The following is a 21,737-nucleotide window of genomic DNA, read 5'->3' on the forward strand; positions in this document are numbered from 1 at the left end:
AGCGGCCTGGTGACGCCCGACAGATCCCTGGCTCGAGGAGTGCCTCGCTGGGGACAGGGGAGGTCAGCACCAGTTATGTACACAAGTCAGGCTCTGATGAGAGACACTCTGCACCCATGGCACACATTTCATCCTATTTACCATCACAGAGCCTGCTGGAAGCCTCCCTGAAGCCCTGAGCAGGGAGGGCAGCGCTGCTCGGTGCCTGCAGTCAGTCCTGTGCTCTGGCTCCAGCACGGCCATGCCTGGGACAGGAGCTGCTGCCCCACCTGGGGCTTGGCCATGCCCTGCTTCCCAGCAGCTGGGACAGCTGGGTGTGGAAGCAGAAATGCTTTCTGGGACCTGGAGGACAGGAAATCTGTGCCAGCATCCCATCCCACTCTGAGCTGGTTAGGCTCTCTTGATAGTAGAGACGGTATTGTCTCCCCTGCTGTGCCCATCTGTGTATTTAGAGACCTAAATTTTAGGAAGGGGGAGTGAATTTTCCATCCAGCCATGACTGAAGTCTTTCAGTATTTTCTCCTCAGTATAATACTAAGAAGAAAATACTGAAAGACTTCAGTAGGCAGAGCATTTTAGGTCAGTACAGGTGGGTGCTGGAAAGAGGGGAAATCAGTTCCTGTGATAGACAAGAGAGCTGGATATTGTCTATTTATTATGTTAAATATTTATCTCCAGAGCTCTAATATCCTCCTAAAATATTTTAAAAGCTGGTTTTATAGGTCAACTTTATTCTCATCTTTCAGTAAACAGTTATCATGCAAAGAATAAAACAAGCTCCCAGACATTGCTGAGATACACTGTAGTCTATTAAGGAGGCTAAGCCTACTATAGCATATGAATCTGCTTTTATGTTGCCTTTAAATTGATTTGACATCAATTCCAGGGCTATTGTAAAAATGAGATACATGATTAAAGCAACACTGTCATCTTTCCAAGGTATTTCCACTTTTTAGATCTGATGCAAAGGAAATTATTTTTAAAGTACTCAGAATATTGACCTGTTCCTTGGCTCTGGTCACAATCCATGGAAGGGCTGCAAGGAGAGCTCCTCTGTAGCTCCCTGACTAGACAGCAGGTCTTGTACACTCAGAAAATGGATTTGAAAGTTGCTCCTGCAATTTTACGCTTTGCCTTACAGATACTGATCTGCAGTTTCCTTTTTTTTTTTTTTTTTTTCCCTCCTCATTGGTTGCTTTATTCATGTTCCCTTTGACATCTTCTCATTTAAAGTGCCAGAGTGAAAAGCCAAAATGAGTCTCAGTTTCTCTGAGGTCCAGATATGAGCTCTGCTGCTTTTCAGATGAAAATGATACATATATTTATGGAATCTGTTGAGGCTATTTATCAAAATCTTTTGGCTGTTATTTCTCCCAAGCAACAATTGCATTTTCAGAAGTTTACCACTGGCCTAACATTAGTGATTCAAATGAAAAACTTAAGCATGCGTCATAGAAATGAGCACATATAAAAAACCCCACAGAAATAGAACGGAGGTGTTTTCTGGGAGGGTCTCAAAGATTTCAAGGAATTATTTGATGATGATAAATTTGAGCCAGAAAAGAGCAAGTGTATCATAAAATCATTTATTTGGCTCAAATTGACCACCATTACTTTTTCTTTCTCTGTTATTGTCACATTCCTGGAAACAGATTGGTTAATGCTTGACAAATACCTTTGCAAATAGCTTCAGCTTATGGGGGATGCAAACTGGACAGGGTCACTGTGGTATTTGTAGCTCATAACAAAGAGCAAAACTGTAGGTAAGATTTTTTGGTCCCCAGTTATTCATCTGGACAAAATTATGGCTTTGCAAATAATGAAGCAAGGATGTGACCGTGGCCAAACTGTGGAGCACTCAAGCCAGTATTTGTTACATCTTTTTAATCATTATTTTATCAAAATCCTGATTACCTTTCAGGTTTTCCTATTCTATAATTCAATTTCACCAATAAATTGCCAAAATTTCCATAGTTTATACATTCTAGTGCTTCTTATACACGAGTCACCATGCATTGCTCTTTAATAATAAAACCCTTCATGTTCCCTTGCCTCCCATTGCTCACACTGATGGCAATGCCACACCACTGGTAATAACTCAGGACCCAAGCTCTGATATTCAAATTTCTTTATTGCTCTGGCACCTATTTAGCTCAAAAGCAAGGATTTCTTGGAAACACTCACAAGCAAACCTGTTCTCAGGGGATTTGCAGATCTGACTGCAGGCACAGATAAACTCAGGACAGTCTTTGCTCTGAGATGCCACTTGCCTGTTGCTGCTTCCTGAGCTGTTAACACGTATTTTTAGAAACAGAAACAGTGTTTTCATGTGCAAAATCAATCTGCTAAAATTAGGCTGATAGGCAAAAAATGGACTTGTCCAGCTGCTTTGATTTGTTGCTGGAATGAGCATCCACTGGGCCTTTGAAGAATCCCCTGTCCCACCACTTTGCTGGGATATAATGAAGATACGAAGAAAGGTAAGCACTAGGAAATGTTCTGCTTTTCTGGTCAGGCAAGAAAGCACTGTTTTTCAAGAGGCATGACTGAAAGAGGATGCAGGCTTGGACACAGATCCCATCTCACTCAGTCTTGGTCCACAGCAATGTCTCATCTCCAGGGGAGGGCTGAGCTGTCCCTCTCTGTGTCACATCACCCCCTCAGCCAGGGATGGCGCACGCTGCAGTTTCTTGAGGAATTTCTCTCTGTTTCCCTGCAAACCAAACTCAAACCCTGGTGAAATGGTGGGGCTGCACCAGGGGAGGGCTCCTGTTTGTGCCAAGGCTGGAGAAGGGAACAGCTCAGTGTGGGTTTGTGAACAACTTCACACCTGCCCAGAGGGACACAGCAGCACAGAAGTGGTTCCTGTTGGTTATTGTATGGCAAGAGTTTTATTTCTCAAGTGTTGTTTTTAGAATGGATCACCCATTCATGCCAGCTAAGACATAGAGTGCAGTCTGGGTTTATTTATTTAAACAGCTGAAAATGTCCTGGTGAGTTTGTTGTCTGTGAGCTGCTGAACTGACAATCCCTCTGAGCAGGAATGAGCTCCCAGGTGTGCCCAGCCTGCAGAACCCCTCCAGGAGACAGAGGACATCAGGGACTGCAGGTTGTGTCTCAGGGCTGAGACAGAGGTGAGCTGCTTCTGTCCCAGATTTCTCCCTCCATGTAAAATATCCCTGTTGGACAGCAGCAGTGAGGGCTGGTGGAACTCCCATCCAGGTCACCCCCAGCAGGCAGAGGGCTGTGGAACAGGGCTCTGTGAATCCAAATCCGTGTGTGGGAGCACTTGAAAGAAGATACTTTTCTTTTCCATACAGTTCCACACATATTGTGTAGAGGAACTCCAGCCATTTTGTGATGTTCTGCCTGCTCCCCTGTGTTTGTCTGGCTCTCCCATACCATGTAATGTCTTTGGCAATGACCTCCACTGTCCAAGGCAGGACACTGTGTTCACTGATGCCTGGGACACGTGCTGGTTATGTGGGGACTCACTCTTTTGGATTTGTTCCTCACATGAAACCCTCAAGAGCTTCCTTCTAAGGAACATTAGTCTCCAAAATTTACTCTGGAGAGTAGCAGATTCTAGCTGGACTGCTTTGCTTGAAAAAAAACATTTTATCATGTCTGAAATGATGTTACTTTGATTAAAAAAACCAGCATTACTGACAGTGCTTCTGTGTGTGGTGCACAGAGGTAAGAGTCATCTATTCCCAAATATCTCTGGTCCAAATATAAGCAGGTGCAATCTAAAAGCCTCCTCAGGACCATTTCAGGAGCTTATTCATTCCTCTATGAAGAGCCTGCTCTTGCTGGAGTGTAAATAAACCAAGCACAAGTTCTGTTATGATTCTAGAAATGCATCTTAATAACAGAGATGACAAAACCCTTTAGTGAAAATACTGGGAGTAGGAAATGTAAGAGATTACAAGCAACATTTTATTTTTTCTGCAACCCAGGCAGAACTGTTTTTTTCAGCTTGGGCAGTCAGATGTTGACTTTAACTTGAACTTTTTTTGCAGAATGCTTTCAATCCAGTTCTATTTATCCAAAGCATGGACTAGATTTTGGAAGAAAGAGCTGAAAGAAGCCTCCAAGGCTGCACTGTCGATCAGGGCTTTCCCTCCTTAGGCAGGTCTGGTTGGAGCACAGATTCTGCTCTGCTCCTCCAGAGCCCTGGCCAAGGCTCTGCAGCTCAAACTTTCATCTAGAGACTTCAGAAGTGTCCGTGGCTCTGCCTTCAATGTCACCTCTGCTTTAAAGTGGCTCTTGAGATAGAAGTAGTTCAGTGATGAGAAAATCCAAGTGCTTACTCTGCTCGTGTTTGTGGCTGGCAGGGGCTCAGAGCTGTGATTCTGCTCTGGGTGCCCCATTCCCTGCACTGCTCAAACTCCCCCATGCTCTGCTCCTAGACCTGGACATTGGACAGAGATTTACAGCCCCATGCACTCACTGCATTTCTCCTGAGCTTTTTCATGTTAAATGGTCTCTGTGAATCTATGAAACAAGAAGTTACGGTTTTTGTTGCCAGCATTCTCTCACCCACATTTTAGGAACTTCAATAGTTCTGAAAGAATTCTTCAATTTGTTTAGTCTAACCCTAAAAGTTCCTGAGAAAATCCCTGGAATTCATCAGGATAGCATAGTGTTTTCCTCTCTAAAAAATGCTTAACTTTTAACAACAGAAGGCTAAAGCTTGAGATTTGACCTGCTCTAATGAGAAACAGATTACACAATTTTAATGGAAGCATCAGAACTTAAAGGAGGAAAGATCAAATCAATTGACACCTGCTGGCTGAGGCAACATCGTGTTGTTTTCCAGGAGCAACAATTCCACAATATTTCCTTTCATAACAGCATTGTGATTATCATAGGAGCAGGTAAACAGACATATAAAGGCATTGACTTCTCAGGGATACAGGAATAACCAGGACATTTTACATTTCCATTTTAAAAAGGGCTTTTCTTTGAATCTCAGTTGTTTTCTGGTATTAGAAGGGGAATTCTCCCTGGGCTTTATTTTGCAGGAATTTCCAGAAGAGGTAAGGGAGGGTAGGGTACAGGTAATTCCTAAAACCATTTTGTGTTGTTGTGACCCTATAATGGAAGGCTGGGCTTAGAAAGGAAGATATAAAAATTAGAATTAATGATGACCTGATCCTTTTAGGATACATAGCAGCATTTTCTAGAGTTCAGCTCTGTGAAAGTAAGCTTGGAAATGGGATAATGCTTTATCTGCTGCAGGTTTCACTGGAATGTCCCAGTGCAAGCAGCCAAGCAAAGTTCATTGGGAGGTGGAGAAAATAACATGAAAACCATTTGGAAGTTTTTATCATGTTTTAAGATTTTGATGGTGAAGCCTGGAAAATCAGGTCTAAATGGTTTTGAATGACTGCAGAGGGACAAACCAAGAGAATAGGCTTCCTGTAATCCAAGAGCTTTTTGAATTATTTGGACCCAAACCATTTTATCTTGACTTTCAGCAAAAAACCCAAAACTATTGTTAATTTCAGGGGGCACTGAATGTGCTTATTTTCCCCTACTTCTGTTCTCACACAGCTGCTTTCTGAGAGGAAGATCAGAGTGGTAACAAATGCCACTTCTATAATATGGTGGGTTTAAGTTTTGACCTCACCTCAACAGCATTTCAGCATATCCAAGAGTCTGTATTTAACAATATTATTTTCCTCTTTTTAAAAAAGCTTAAAGACTTTATTCAGCTTACTCTTGTCACAAGAGAGGAAAAATAGTGACACAGTGTTTCTGCTCATACATCTTTCCCCCTGCAATACAAGTATGTGCAGTTTGTCCAACCTCTCTTGCATCATAGATTATAAAGTTTCAGTCTTTGCCCCTGGAAAAATACTTTTCAACCAATGGAGTTCCTTGTTGGGAATTTTTGGTTTTGCAAACCTATTTTTTCCCCTTAATTTAATTTAATTCAATTCTTTTCAATTTTAAATCCTTTTCTAGTGAGCTCATTAATTTTCTTTTCTAACTGACAGTTATTCCCCACCACCTTTAACATCCCTCTCTTTTAACTGTCTCAATGTATTGCCTATATTTTATTCTGCATTTTTCCTCCCAATTGATCTAACTTGTTAATTAATCATTTGGCTTCTCTCTGAACAACTTGTTTCCATAGAAATATCTTTCTTGATGCCTCCTAGTATAGTCACAGCTGCAGTTAGGTTCCTTGATCTCCTGTGTTAACTCAAGATGATCAGAGAAGAAAACAGAAAACAATTACTCTGGGATCTTACCAGGAGAAAGTTAGCAGTGAAATATCACTCAGCTTTGATTCATGGAAAGTGTTGAGGGAGGTGGTAAAAGGGAGAGAGGGGAAGAAAGAAGTGAGGTGATCTCTTGTAAATGTAAGGGAAATATTCCAGTGAGTATTTTCCTTACATTTACAGGAATTAAAATATGCAGGGAGCTTGGCTGTAATGGGAAGTGACCCCATTGCTTGGCACAGTGAGTGTCTGAAACAGCTTTGGTGCCTTGGGGTTCTGCAGAGTTTTGGTAAAGCACGAGTGGGGGATTCAGCACAGCAGGCTCATTTCTAAAAACAATTCATTTTGGTCATGCAGTGCTTTGTGAAGTTGTTTAAAAGGACCCTCTCTAGGGATGTTTTCACCACATTTGAGGGAGGTGGAATGTGAGTGGTTTGGAGCTGCTGTGGGGAGAATCCCTGCATGAGCTGACTACAGTCAGGGGTTTGGCCAAGGCTTGGAAGGAAACCCCTCAGAAAAGTTCTGGAGAGCCTTCAGTGAGGATAGGCAGGTCCAGAAAACAGGAAATCAAGCAACAAGGACCATTTGGGTAGAATGATCCCATTTTCCAGGTGTCAGTCCCAAACAATGGCAGAAGCTTTGAGGCTCTGGTGATGTTATTGTGCTCCTTGGAGAGCTGCAGAGCTGGGAACTGAAAAGGTGAGCAGAAACCTGGGAACCCAGGTGAGCAGGAAACCTTTTCTTGTCTCTCTGAGCTTGGGAACCTCCAGCAGCAGCCCCACAAATCATCATCCAGGCAGCTGGATGTGGAGGGTTTGACAGGCTGTGAAAAACCCAAATGCCGCTTCTGAAGATGAGACATCCTTATTGCAAACACCTTTTACTCCAGCATGGAAGCCTCCTGTGTGTGGGCTGGACCTCTTCTAGTGAGAGGCAGATGCCTGGATTCCCTGTCTTTGTTTTCCTATAGGATATATAAAATGATCAAAAAGGAGGAATGTGATTCCTTCCTGGAGAGCCTTCAGAAATTCCTCACTCAATGCTGTGCTGGACTGAAGGGGTTCACCCCTAAGATTTTATGAGGGTCTTTCCATGGCTGGTAACCCACACAAAACTAGGGAGATTGATGGTAGTTTGTTGTTAAAAAGGGAGAAAATGAGCATTTTAGCTGGTGTTATGCACTGTCATCTCATGGGAAATGCCCAAAGGAAAATGGATGGGAAAGAGAAACTGCAGGCTCTGGTTGGAGCATTTCATTTCTATGGGATGGGAGCAGTCTGCTGATGTTATCCCCAGATTTAAATGATCCATTCTGTCTTCCTAATCCAAGCACATAGCTGCAAATTTAATCAGAGCAGGGTGTGTTCTTTTTATATGGCTTTGGGTGGGTCTGGCAAAAAGCATTTTCTTAGGTAATCAAGGCTAATGCCATATATCACACTACCCTAATTTCTTTAGTATTGTGTCACCCAGTGCCAATATCAAACATCTTTTTCATTGTGCCATACAAATTGCCCATTTAGGAAGCAATTGCACAAAAATAAATCATAGGTGTGTGCAAATTTTGCATTTGGTTGTTATACAGAAAGCTAGTGATAATGAAACACACCTATAAATTATAACTTCATTACGGTATAATATTCCTAAATGAGATTGGGAAAAAGAAGATTTCTTCATCTATAAGAATTCTTATTTTAATTAAAAATTTTTGCTTATCCATTTCATTCAAGTTCTTATTTTCCCTGCTGTATTTTAGGCTCCAAACTCTTAAGAACCTAAACCCTGCACAAAGTTGTTCTACAGAAATTTAGAGCCTGGTCTGGCTTCCTGGAGTTGTTCACAGAGTCTGAATTATCTTTCAACCTCTGTAAATTAACAGCATCCCATCCTTCCATCTGCCCTATTGAACTGTAATGCCTGACAATCCAGCAGATATAAAATTATTAGGGATTTAAAGTTAACCTCTAGTGAAATAATTTTAAACTTTTGATATGTTCTTCTGAGACCAGCCTACATGCCACTCTGTACCTGTTGGTGGTTGTTCAGTCTGCAAAGACTGATCATGGTTTTTTATTAGATTTTTTTACCACTTCATTAAAAGAATAAAGTCAAATCACAGCAGCAATGAACTACAGCAAATGCAAAAAAGTCGAGTCTCTTGCAGAGGTTGAAAAATATGCCAATATGATTTCAGCACCCAGATTCATTGCTCAACTGCATGGGAGCTTTCCAGACCACAAACCCTTTAACCCTTTTTAGTCCAGACCAAGTCCATATAAGCCAAATAAAGCCCAGGTTGTGTCTGATCCATGAAAAGCACTGTGGCGAGGGACCTGCACTGCAGAACCCCGTGAGCCGGGGCACGCTGGGTACCGGGGATGAGGGCTCGGCTTTAGGGATGGATCCCCAGTCCCAGCCCCGCTCCGTTCCTCCCGTGCCGCTGGGCACAGCGGCTCCTGTCGGGATGCGGCGTCGGGCCCGTGTGTTTGGGCAGGAGAGTTCTGTGTGTTGGGAAAGGGAACAAAAAGGAGCTGATCTTGTAAAACTTTGAGGAATTGGCAAAACTTTAAAGGTAGGTAAGGAGGTAACTGGAGGTAAGCCAGCGAGGGAACCAGGGGATTTCGGTTTGCCTTGATCTGAACGAGTGCGGGTGCGGGACAGCGGCTCTGAACGAGCAGGGCCGGGACAGACAGGGACACCCGGCAGGGCCGGGCAGGGAGCGGGACAGGGAGCGGGGCAGGGAGCGGGACAGGGAGCGGGACAGGGAGCCGGGCAGGGAGCGGGACAGGGAGCGGGGCAGGGAGCGGGGCAGGGAGCAGGGCCAGCCCTCCCGGGGCAGGGAGCGGGGAAGGGAGCGGGACAGGGAGCGGGACAGGGAGCGGGGCAGGGAGCCGGGCAGGGAGCGGGGCAGGGAGCGGGACAGGGAGCGGGGCAGGGAGCCGGGCAGGGAGCGGGGCAGGGAGCCGGGCCAGCCCTCCCGGGGCAGGGAGCGGGGCCGGGCGGGGCTCGGCCGGGGAAGGGCGGAGGCAGCGGAGGCAGCGCCGGCGGGGCACGGGGGCTGCGGCACATGACGGACCAGGGAGAGCATCCCGTGGGTGCTGTGGCTGATGGCAGCCCCAGGTGAGAATCCCATGGGCGCTGTGGCTGATGGCAGCTCCAGGTAAGCGTCCCGTGGGTGCTGTGGCTGATGGCAGCCCCAGGTGAAGATCCAGGTTAGTGCTGCGGCAGATGACATCCCCAGGTGAGGATCCAGGTCAGTGACAGCCCCAGGTGAGGATACCATGGGTGCTGTGGCAGATGACATCCCCAGGTGAGGATCCAGGTCAGTGACATCCCCAGGTGAGGATGCCATGGGTGCTGTGGCTGATGACAGCCCCAGGTGAGGATCCAGGTCAGTGCTGTGGCTGATGACATCCCTGAGTGAGGATCCCATGGGTGCTATGGCAGATGACATTCCCAGGGAGGATCCAGTGTGTGCTGCTGTTTCCATCACTGCATTGTTAGTATGACAGCAGCTCTCCAGCTGTCAACACTTTGGATCATGCTCTTCCAGTAGCTGCTGCTTTTGCTGACTTGTTGGATGCGCTTGGAAAGTTCCAGGTAGGTTGTCTGATTTTGTTGCATATCTTCAAATATCAACAAGCTCCATAAGGGCAGAGTGACCCTGTAAAAGTTTGTCCACTGCCCTGGGCTCAGCAGGCTCAGCACTGCCTTAGCAGGGGCAATAATCCAGCTTGATTTTAGTTACAACCACTTACTGGGCAGTTTCTGTTGGGTTAAATAGTTACTTACATGTAGGTTGGACCTGTATCACACGCTGTGGCATTTTGTATAAGTAAAGAAAACTTAGTGCTATGCAGTGAAAGAGCACAGACAGTTCACTTGTTTTGGGGTTTGTTACTTCTGGGCTATATTTATTTGTTACTTCTGTGCTACATTATATTATTATAAACATATATATATATATGTTTATTGATATTGGCTCTAGTGGCAGCAAGCAGTGCCCTCCCTGCTACAGTTCCTCCCAGAAATCTTGCATCAATTTTTCTCAATCATGTACAAGGGTCCTGTGAAAAAACATCCATAAGGAGCTTCGGCCTCAGAGAAATGTGGGATCTGTTCCTGCATTGCAGCCAGCAGGGCTGAAGCACAGTGAAGCAACATATCTGGGATTAGATTGCAGGGAGATACATCCCTTACTTACTTGGATAAAGATCTTCCAGTGTGGATTGGAAATTAGAGAGTAACAGTCCCATTTCTCCTGAAGTTGATGGGAATTAGGTACCAACTTTCCTCGAGCCCTTCAAAATTCCCATAGAGCAAACACTGCCTTCTCTAACACACTCAGAAGCAATAAAAGATCAGGCAGCACTGACAAGCCACTTAATGTGGTTTACAAAAAAAAAAACAAACAACCTTAAACTTGTCTGGGTCCTAGGAACCAACAGGGGAGGAAAATGACAAGGACCTGAGTAAAGGCTTTACTATCAGCTTGGGAGTCCTGGTAATCAGCCTGGGAGCTGATGCCAAGGAGCTGGATAAAGATGCAATTAAGGTTGCCACAAAGTTCTGGGATACATTGCAGTTCCCAGCTGTGATAACTGAAGAGTTGGCTGCAGTTCCAAAACACCAGCGTGATAGTAAAGTAGGAATGAAAGGACAAATATCTTGGCCTTTTCATTTTCCAGACATTTATGTTCACTATCTGCATGGAGCCTAAATTATCCTGGCTAAATTCCAAGCTATAATCTCTTTTTTTTCCCCCTTCTTCCTCGAGTGGGTTAGTAAAGTACAATTAAGCTTTGATATTTTGCATTGCACAAGAGAAAACACAATAAACATTTCCACTTATTTATGATCCATCTTAGCTCTTGGAGAGTTGGACAGTTTCACAAGTCCCTGGCTGCTTATCTTGGTCAATGCAAACACCCTACTTTGAAAGCATGGCTTTTGAGCCTTCAGCATGGAGCAGACATCATGTTCCCACTCTCTTTTTAAGTAAAAGGATATAATGTAAATAAAAACAGTCATTAAAAATCCTGTCACAGGTAAAATGCAGTTCTGAACGTCCAGAAATCAGAGCTCCAGCACAGCAAATGCATTTTTCACAGGGTGTGTGTAACATGAAATGCCTCATTAGCAGCTGTAAGTCACAGGGAAGTTACATCAATTCTTACAGCCCTAGGAAGATGCACAAACCAGAAAGATGTGATGGGAAACTCATCCTTTGATGTTCAAATGGAACCTGAAAACCCCTTGTCACTGCCAGCACAGGCAGCAGCAGCAGCAAGGGCAGGATCTAAGTCAGGCTGTGAGGGACCTGCCAGTTCCCAGCCCAGGGCTCCTGAGCTGCAGGAAAATGAGTGGCAGAGTTTGGGATGAGGCTGCCTGTGTGCCTGCAGTTCTGGGGGCTGGGGATGGCAGTCTGGGGTGTCAGAGAGGAGGGGAGGCAGCAGCGTTCCCCTGCGGGCACATCAGGCAGGCTGGAAGCTGGGGACCCTGGCACCTATGTGGCTGTGGCTGCTGAGGAGGATCATTGCCATTTAGAGAGAGAAAAAAAGGTCTTGTGTATAATGAGAGAGGTTGGGAAGGAGCAAAATCCTTTGGGATTGTTTCTGTTTCATTCCAGAGTGGTGCAATGCCAGTCAGTGAGGAGTCAGTCCTACCCTCTGTTCTGTTCTGCTCTCTGCTGGGCTTGTTGAGAAATCCTTTCTTTGCCACAAGCACCTCACTCACATCCTACAGAAAAGGGGACAGAAAGAGGGTCCTGCAGTAACTAATGCAGGAGTGCTGCAAACAGCAAGAAAACCTCTCCAACTGTTCTTCTTCCTGCCATGGTTTTGCAAGGTGTTCAGATTTAAATCCCTTTAATTAAGGAAGTCCTGATCACCATTTGATTCCTACCTGTTGAAACTGGAAAACTATTTTGGATAGAGATAGAAGTAATGCATCTACCATTCATTTAAAAAATCTGTTTAACAATTGCTTTGGAAAAGACCTCCAATGAGACACCTCTGTGAAAAACAATACATTTAGGCAAAGGTTTCACAGGAGGCTGAGCTCCCTGGCCTGGACCCACCACTGCCCTTGTCCTGCCACTGGAACCTATCAGAACATGTGGTAGCCAATTCAGAAAGCTAAAACTTCTTAAATCTCATCTTGCCAAACTAAAGTGACTCATTTCCTGCCAGTTTGGCTGACAGGACCTGCTGGCATCAGCTCAGGGTGGCAGTGAGGAGTAGGAGCTCACAGCTGGGCAATGGAAGAGGTCTCCTGCTTTGGCAGCAGCTGAAAGTCACACTTGCAGCATCCTGGCAGCAAGGTTCACTGTGCTGTGCTTTCAAAAAGAAACTGATATTCTCCCATTTTATTTAGAGTATGTTAAAGTTTCAAGTACACTTTGATGTTCTTCTTTAGCTGAAGTTTGCTCACCTCACAGTAAGGCTGCCTGGCCTGTTGGATACTCTGCTGTCACTGGTTTGGGTTGCTGCCTCTGCCTCCTTGTCAGGAAAGTGCTTCTTGTCAGGAGAGCATCCCAGAGACAGAGCCCAAATCTCAGCACAGATGTCTTTCCTTTGCTGCAAACACTGGTTAGCAGTGCTGTTCATTCTGGTAGGGATTTAATTCACACTGCAGCACCTGCCTTGCAGGTACCTGGGGAGGAGTGTGGGTCCTGCAGGCTGCACTCAGGACAGTGCTCAGATGGGACACACAGCTTCTCAGCCCAGGAGAGGGGCAGGAGAGGTGCAGTGTGCTCTCAGGATGGGACACACAGCTTCTCAGCCCAGGAGAGGGGCACTCTGCACTCACGACAGTGCTGAGATGGGACACACAGCTTCTCAGCCCCAGTGGCTGCAGGAGAGGTGCAGTGTGCTCTCAGGATGGGACACACAGCTTCTCAGCCCCAGTGGCTGCAGGAGAGGTGTCCCAGCCCTGGTGGAGGCCCTGGGGCTCCAGGGAGGAGGGTGCAGGGGAAGGGGCAGGGCTGGGGCACAGGCAGGGCTCTGAGTGCTCTGTGCTGGGCACTGGGCTGAGCCCCCAGCACAGGATGTACCTGTGGGACACAGCACAGCCAAAGGGTGGCACAGGCTGTGTGCTCTGGGTTGTTTCTCATAAACATCTGGTAGTAACCTACCACCCCTAGCCCATGGGGAAATAGCTGCCTTGGCATGGAGGAGCTGCTGGCAGCCTCTAAACTAGGAATATTAAGTTTTGCAGGATTTTTTTTCCCCATCTGCTTAATTATGAAATCAGTTCAGGAGAGGGAGGTGGCACATTTAGGTCACTCTGCTATTTCAGTTGTGCAGATAGCACCCAAAAGATGTTAAAAATTGTCATCCTCTGGTCTAGGCCAGGTTACTCCAAGCCCTGTCCTGCCTGGCCTTAAACATTTCCAGGGATGGGGCAGCCACAGCTGCTCTGGGCACCCTGTGCCAGGGCCTCACCACCCTCACAGGGAGGAATTTCTTCCTAATATCTAATCCAAACATGCCCTGTGAGTGTGCAAAGGTATGTAAAAAGGCCTGGAGATTTCCATCAGCAAAGAAAACTCCCCCAGCTCCTCTGTCCTTGTTCTATGGAAGAAGCCAACTGTAAGTGTGTATTTTCAGCCATATTCAATGAAAATAGCCTCATAGGTGCACAATATTTTCCTGCCTTGTTTTTTCTTTTCTATTTTGCATCACTTTTCATGGCTTGGTTTGGTCTAAAAATGGAGTTGTGCTTTTAATGTGCTGGGAACTGGGGAGGCTTCAGCCCCTCAAGAGTCCCTGTCTGAGCTCAGGATTGCTGTGCTCAGGCTGAGGTCTGAATGAGGACAGCAGCCACACTTCCTCCACAGCTGAGATGGCTGAGTGGATCTACTGGGGTTCTCTACATGAAAATCACTTGGTGAAAACATTCAGTGTTAGGCTGGTCATCCTCCTGGCTCTTTCCTACAAATAGCTTTTCTTTTCCTCTTTTACCTGTGAATAAAATGTCTTTTATTGTCTCCAGTAAATGCTGTGTTGTGGTAAAGATTATGATAAATGATGGCACTAAGTATAGCAATAAATATAGGCATAGTGTATATAGGCTGTTGTAGAAGAAATTAGTTTATGTTCTGCAGTAGGAAAAAAGAGTTTCACCCATCTGTTTTGTGTAAAAATATCCTGGTCTTCCTGTGGTATCACTTTATTCTCAGATGAAAAAGCCATACAGTTTTGTGCAGGGAAGCCTCTGTTAGAACAGCATTGTCCAATTTGATTAAGTGATAATGGAAACAATTTTAAGTTTTAAAGTAGAAAAATAAAATCCTGGAAGTTGTATGATATTTTTGGTTAGTGTCTGATTGCACTGATGACTTACAATTGAGAAGCCTGAGCAAAGCAAGCAGTGAATTTGAACAGGTATGAATGTGAAGTGCCCTGGAATCCTAATCTGTGAGTGTATGTGTAAAGAAAATAGTTCCTCTGGCCTATCATGCTACTCCTTAAGGTGCTTTAAAAACATTTCTCTCTACTGAGCATGCTGGATTTTAAGGTAGCTCAACAATGTTCCTTTCAAAGAAAGGAATAGGTTGGTTCATAGGTTCATAGGTTGGTGCCTGGTGCAGCACACACCGGGTGCACACAGACCTGCAGAAATGTATTTGGGGATTCTCTCCTCTTCCACAGCCCCAGACACTTCCAGTGCTCAGAGATCAGAGCTGGGGGCACGTAGCCATGCTGACCTGCCTGTGTTTGAGGAGCCTGGTGTGTGATTCTGTGAGCTGGGCTCTGCTCTGCCTGAGTGAGTGTTCCAGCAGTGCTGGCCACAGCCTTGCCCAGCTGTCACAGCGTGAGCAGCGAGTTCTGACATCTGCTGTGCTCACTGCCTGCCAAGGGCTGGAGCTAGTTGGCAAGGAAATAAATATTGATAGAGCCTAGCAACAGGTACTCCTGAGAACTCCTGTTCTGGGAATGCTTAGGCCGTGGCCAGTGTTATTGAAGTTGTGAGAGCATTTTGAGTTTATTTATAGGATTTGTTTGTGTCTTATCACTGTCTCTCAGTGCTGGAATGCATGAGCAGGCTTTGCCATGTGAGGGCACAGATGTGAGCCCCACACCCTGCTCTGGTCACTCATTTCTACTGGCAGCAGATGCTCCACTGCCCCCAGCTCAGGGACAGCTGATTTACCCACCCTGTGTGACATCCCAAGTGTGTGTTCAAATCCATCAATCCTATATTTGCTTATCTCAGTAGTATGAATGAGTACTGCAGAGCTATGTGCATTGGAGACAAGGATTTATTCCTTTTTAGCAGTACCCTAACAAAACATTAATACACAAGATTTCAGAGATTGTGCCAGGTGAAATTAGCTTCTCACTGCCTCTGCTGAGCACTGTCCATGAACCACTGTGTGTTCTCATTGCAGAAATTGAAGCCAGAGAAGCCTGCGACTGGCTGAGAGCTGCTGGATTTCCCCAGTATGCTCAGCTGTTTGAAGGTATGATCACAAAGACTTGCCAAGCAGCTGACACTGAATTTGAGTGGAATTGTTCACATAAATAATATATTTTAAAACCTGACACTTCTGATGGAAGCACTTCCAAATTCTGTTATATCTTCATGCCAACCTGGAGGAAAGTAGTGACCTGGTGTGTTTTCTTGCAGAAGGGACATCTCAGCAGGGACTCAGTACAATTCTTTAAAGGACCAAATCTTTTTCTTTTCCTATTGTTAGACTGTAACTCAGTCAAATTTCTGCTTTTGTTATTTTTAGTTGCTTACACTTTTTCAGGCTCTTTTTCCTTGGGTGCTGGAAGTGATGTTTCCAACCACTGATTGCAACCAAAACTCCTCTGAGGCTCTCCAGCCTGTGATCTGAGTGAGATTGCTTTATTGGTGTTTTGAAACAGAATGCTGGAAAAAAATCATCTTGCAATCATAAGTGTTCAGGAGGAATATTCAGCAGCAGCCAGCCAGTCAAAAATGCAATTTCAGCATGTTTCCATGTTGTTAAAACTACAAAGTGGGCTTATTTCTTGGGAGGAGGCATGGATTTGTTGAGAGCTTGTAAAAGTTTTCAGGCCACACTTGTGCATATATCTTAAAACTGTAATTCTTTAAAATATCATTTTTTTGTTACAAACATTGAAAATAACAAAAGCTAACCTATTTTTAAGAAAGATTTTATCAAAGAACTACAGTTAAAAGAACATTAACTGCTCTCATTCCCCCCTCTCCTAGTCACTGCAAAATTGAAGATTTGAAGTGAAGCCTGTAGAGCTGGGTTTGAAAGCTGTATTCCATGAAAGCTGGAAATGCTCCCTGTCTGCCCACAGCAGATTGTGTTCTATAGGCTGTTTGTTGGAAATGTGCATTGCCATGCTTCTGGAAAATGAATCCCCTGCATTACCTTGCTGCTTATGCAGTGTCCTGACCTGGCTAGGAAAATAAAGCTTATAAAATAAGCTAAGAAAATACATATGGACCTTAGGGGTTCCCTCATGTGCCAGGCTAAATCTCAGGAGCTGAAACACTGAACTCTTCAGCTCCCAGCCCAGCAGGATGTGTCAGGCTCCCTGGAGCTCAGAGAGTGTTTCTCATGTGCTGCATTGCACCTCACCATGGCAAAGGCTCATGTAAAACAATCCCTGCTCTATCCTGCAGAAGGTGCAGAGAACCAAAGCAAATCTAAAGGTTATTCTGTGTTTCTTGTCTATGGCACTCAGTGACTGCCAGCTCCTGGAAATGCAGAAGGGTTTGTCCACCTGAACAACAGCAGCAAGCAGATCTCTGCATTTATTCCCCCACTTGCCCTAAGGAGCTGATCCTCACTTGCTGGAAGGATGTTTGCATGAATGCACAGCTATAGAAATAGAAGTAGTTTCATTTCACCTCTGATAAATAAGCTGCAAAACTTAAAGTCTTTGCAATTACAGCTCAGATTTCAGATTCAACTTCTTTGTTCACAGATATGCAGTTTCCCATTGATGTAAAAACTGTGAGGAGAGATCATGAGTTTTTAGATGGAGATGCAATTGAATCATTGTTCAGGTAAACATTAATCATGGATCATCTTTGGTACCCCCAGCCCCTCAGTTACTTGTTACTCATCTTTTCATGCCTCTGCTTTTGTCAGAGAGGAACAAAGTCACCAAATCTGTGACTGAAGGAAATCACTTCAGCACACAGTTTAGTGCCACTGAAGTTGGTTGTTTTAGGAATTAAAAGCTAAAGTAAGCACATGTCTGCACTCCCTCTTTAGCCAAGCTCTCAGGGATGTTACACTGAGCATTAAATATCTTTTTTGTGATGTGAAATGGCTGCAAGCTGATTAAAAATAACCAGTTCCCTGCAACCATGGCAGGCTGCTCTCTAGGATCATGTGCAATGGAGTGCAGGAATTTCCTCCAACTCCTGTTCCAGCAGATAGGAAAAAATTATCTGCACGAGATCTGCTCTGTTTTCCTGAATATTTTTTGGGTGAGAAGCAAAGGTACTGGTTTGAACTTATTGCTTTGCCACAGCTGTTCAGAGCACACCAGTGAACCTGCACTGGCAGTGCCAGGTCAGACTCAGGGCCCTGTGGAATTTCCCCATGGAACAGAGCCAGGACAGTGTGAGGCTCCTGCTTCAGTTGCTGCTGCAGTTACTGCAGCCTGCTCAGGAGGATTGTTCAGCAGAGTTTCTTCAGCAGAAATGATGATTTCTAACACTTAGGGCACTGTGAAGTTCCTCTCCTGGCGAGGTGTTCAGGTCCTTTTCTGAGCTGTCAGGTCACCTGAGCTCCTGCTCTGCCAGCACCAGGGCACCAAGAGGAGTTGTTCACACACCCATCTCTGAAGCACAGCAGATATTAGAGAGCTTTGGGTATATTTTGTTTCTTGGTGTCACTTCTGTCCTGAGTGTTCCTTGGAGACTCTCAGTGTGCCTCCTGTTGATGCCACTTACTGTTTGACATCTAAGTGATTGACTAGTTTGGGGACCTTACTGATTCCACAAGCTTTAATTAAAATTATAGATAATGCAGTCCTTCCAGGGATACAGGTTAAAATCTTGATTTTAATTTTTTTTTTTCAAGAAGCTCACGCAGAGTTTGTTTATTTTCAAAATCTTAAATCAATATGAAGTTCTTCACAATCATTATCACTAATAATACGATTTTTTTTTAAATTAAAGGATTGATTATGGTTGTCTTCTCTAGTTTTAAGATGGCAGAACTGGAAGTGTGAATATCATGGTGTTTAGTGCTGGTTTTGGGGGCCAGTGTATGGGAGCCTCTAACAGAATGTCACTCTTTGACAATAGTGAAGACTCCCTGGTAAATGATCACAACTGGTTTGGTGCATGTTTGTTTTCAAGCAATAAAATAGTTGAAATGTAAAACTCCTGTGTTTTTTCTCAAACCCTAGAAGGTTGAACACATTGAACAAGTATGCATCAATGAAAGTGGAAATAAGCCGTGACAGGAAACGGGTATGTCTGTAACATACAGTTCCTGTTCTAATTAAAGATGTGTTGAGCTGTTCTGTCAAACACCTGGGTTCAAAAGTGCATGAAGGATTAGCAATTCCTGAACTTTCTATTCCACCCCACAAAGCTCTGCTATTTGCATGTCATGTTGAGAAAACATAGGGATGGAGATTGCTGCTACATCATAATGTTTGAAACTTTGCAAGGTAGGTTAGGGGTGACTTTTGAAACACTTTTAAAATTTGACTTGACACACATTACTGTCCAAAAATTCACTGGGAGGAGGAGAAGTTGCCCCAAAGCCCCATCTCAGCATGGCTATCATTGCTTTCCTAAGTCGTTTCCCACCTTATTTAAGTGCTGAAAGTGAAATTTCACTCCTGTTAACTACACAAAGAAATTCAAAGGGCAATCCAAATGCTCAGCCCATCCAAACTGGGTGGGTTTTAGCTGTGCTGTCTTTGTGCTCTGCCACTGCAGCTAAATCAGAGTGGTGGCCACAGCTTGGCTGGCAGCACCAGCTCTGCCAAGCCTCTGAGCCACCGTGGATTAACCGAAGGACTAGGAGAAAATAATGCAAAATTCTGGAAAAATGTCTGGGTTTGGAGAGTTCTGCTCACTCTTGGGGCAGAATGGGGCAGGAGAGCCCAGAGAGAGGAGACAGGTGGCTCCCATCTCTCCAACATTCCACTGTCCCAGTGCTCCCTCAGAGGGGGGACAATCCAGCAAAGGGCACCTGGTGCAGGGGGCAAGGGAGGCTGAGGGCTCCAAAAGGGTGCACAGATACTGATGCTGCCACAGTCCCACAGCTAAACACTTCTTTACCTGAAAATGGATGAGTTTTGGTCACAGAGGTGCTTGATTTGTTTGACTTTAGGAAAGGCAGTGTAAACCCAATACAATCATCTTTCAAAACCCTTGGATTTGCCACAAAACAGGATTTTTCACCCTCAGAACAAATCTGTCACTTTTTCCTGTGATCAGCTTCCCACATTTGTCAGCATGCTTGGGCATCATTTGTCAGCATGTTTTTCAACTAACTTAGGGCAGATCTTCAGTGTCTGAGTGGTCACATTTCCCTGTGTTGGTCGTGGGGGTTTCGGAAGTCGGCAGCAAATTAAAGTCTACTTTTTATCTTAAACTGCCTTTTGTAATTTAAAATTTGCCAAACTCTGCCCTTGAACTGGTGTTGTTTTTTTTCTCCTTCCAAGAGTGATGACTCTGAGGATGAAGAGCCCTGTGCAATCAGTGACAGATGGGCTTACGAGAGGTGCAGCCAGCGCTGGTCTTGCATCGGGAGCCTGGCAGCTTTCCCAGCAGAGCAGGGGGCTGGAGCTCCAGGCACTCCAGGGGTGAAGATCATCAATAATGAGGACAGTGTCTGTCTGGATCACAGTGAGAAGCACGATGTGTCCTCAATTCACAGCACCAGCAGTGCTGACAGTGACATTGTTAACTCCCAAAAACCTTTCGAAGATGTGGAAACCAGCACGAGCTCCTCAAGATGTTCCTCAGTTAAGGTACCTTCACTGGACTCTGCTTTTAGTTGTTCTACTCCCCCCAGTGAATTTTTAAATATCACCAGTGAGGAGAAGCTTTTGGATAAGTCACCATCTAAAAAGAGGAAGAGCCTTCTAAAGAAAATGGAGAAGCTGCACTTAAGGAGCTGCAATTTAAGGAGTGGTCAGTCAAAGGCCAAACCCATAATAAGTGAACCTGTTCTTCTGGAAGGACTTAATGAAGAAAAGATGAAGATGCTGAACTGTGTAAATATTTCTGACCTCTCTGGCATCCGAACAAAGAACAATTCTTCCTTTTCTCCCCAGAGCTGCAAGAGCAGCAATCAGTCTGTAAACAGCAGCACAGGGAGCTCTGCAAGCCCTCCTATAAAACCAGGCAGCCCCTGTGAAGGAAGGAGGATGCATGCAGAGCACATGGACACCAGCAAGCTGCTGCTGGGGAATGATCTATCCCAGCAAAACCTAAAAAATGACACGACTTTACAAAAGAGCCAGATGTTTCAAATACCACAAGGCCATAAACCTGGCACTTTCCCCACAGTGCTCACAGATAGCTCCCTGTCTGCAGACAGCTCTTCTGTCAGCTGGAGAACTGGGAGCTTCCACGGGTGCAGGAGGAGCAGGAGCAGTTCCAGGGGTGCCAGGAGCCCCGTGCTGGGCAGGGATCAGAGGCTGAGTGTGTATGACAACATGCCCAGCCCTGAGCTGCAGGGCCTGGAGCAGCTCGGCGACGACGACGTTTTCTCAGAGCTGAACAGTGTCATTGCAGATGTCAATGGCCTCAAAAAGCTGGTTGATCAGTGGACAGAGAAATTCTCAGATGATGGGGATTCTGACTTTGCCAGTGACTTGGCCTCTTTGTGTCCCCCCTCCCCTAAAGAAAGCTCTGCTGAAACAGAGGGCTCAGAAGATAAGACAGCAGGGGAGGCTGGGGGACAGAGCAACTGTGGCCTGGGCAAGGAGATTGGTTCTGCAGACCTGGCATACATCACAGACTCTAAGAACACCAACAGGTCAGCCATCCTTGGGTTTGCCTTTGATTCTGTCCACTCAAAATAGAATTGGTTTGCTAAAACAAAGTCTGTCCTAGGTAGCAGGGTCTGCCCTGCTGGTGGCAGGTACTGCTCCACAGGTACCAATGTCTGACCTTTGCTGGAAGTAGGACACTCATAATCTGCATGAGCACTCAGGCACTGGAAGCAGGGAAACAGTTTGTATTGCCAGAGCCCCTCCTGGGTGGGAAGTACCTTGTTTAAGTACAAAAACTGCAGGTCATTTAGAGACAGGTGCTTCACAGATGCAGGTAGGAAACAGGGATGGTGGAAATGGTCCTGAGGTTGAGCAATATTTGTCCCATAGGCACGGGAAGCAGCACTGGTGTGTGGAAGAGAACCTGGAAAGCCTTTCCCTGCAGACTGATGGCCAGTCAGCTGCCCAGCTGGCCCGCACACAAAAGCTGGCATTGCTGAAGCTCACAGCTTTAATGGACAGATATTCCCCTTCCAGTAAGCAGGGCTGGAACTGGTAAGTTGTGTGATATTAAAAC

The 21,737-nt window shown here is 45.3% G+C and overlaps 1 protein-coding gene across 1 annotated transcript in view; it reads left to right on the forward strand.

Moving 5' to 3' along the window:
* Positions 1 to 21,737, forward strand: part of LOC139597617 (rho GTPase-activating protein 7-like) — a 48,046-nt gene that overhangs the window by 17,669 nt on the left and 8,640 nt on the right. Inside the window, exons 2-6 of the mRNA XM_071443105.1 lie at positions 15,628 to 15,699; positions 17,171 to 17,252; positions 18,611 to 18,674; positions 19,883 to 21,204; positions 21,551 to 21,715. Of these exons, the coding sequence (XP_071299206.1) occupies positions 15,628 to 15,699; positions 17,171 to 17,252; positions 18,611 to 18,674; positions 19,883 to 21,204; positions 21,551 to 21,715 (1,705 nt within the window). The remainder of the gene's footprint in view (positions 1 to 15,627; positions 15,700 to 17,170; positions 17,253 to 18,610; positions 18,675 to 19,882; positions 21,205 to 21,550; positions 21,716 to 21,737) is intronic.

The sequence above is a fragment of the Agelaius tricolor genome, unplaced genomic scaffold, assembly GCF_023055355.1.
Source record: "Agelaius tricolor isolate 1412-34295 unplaced genomic scaffold, bAgeTri1.0.p SCAF_18, whole genome shotgun sequence".
Taxonomy (NCBI): Eukaryota; Metazoa; Chordata; class Aves; order Passeriformes; family Icteridae; genus Agelaius; species Agelaius tricolor.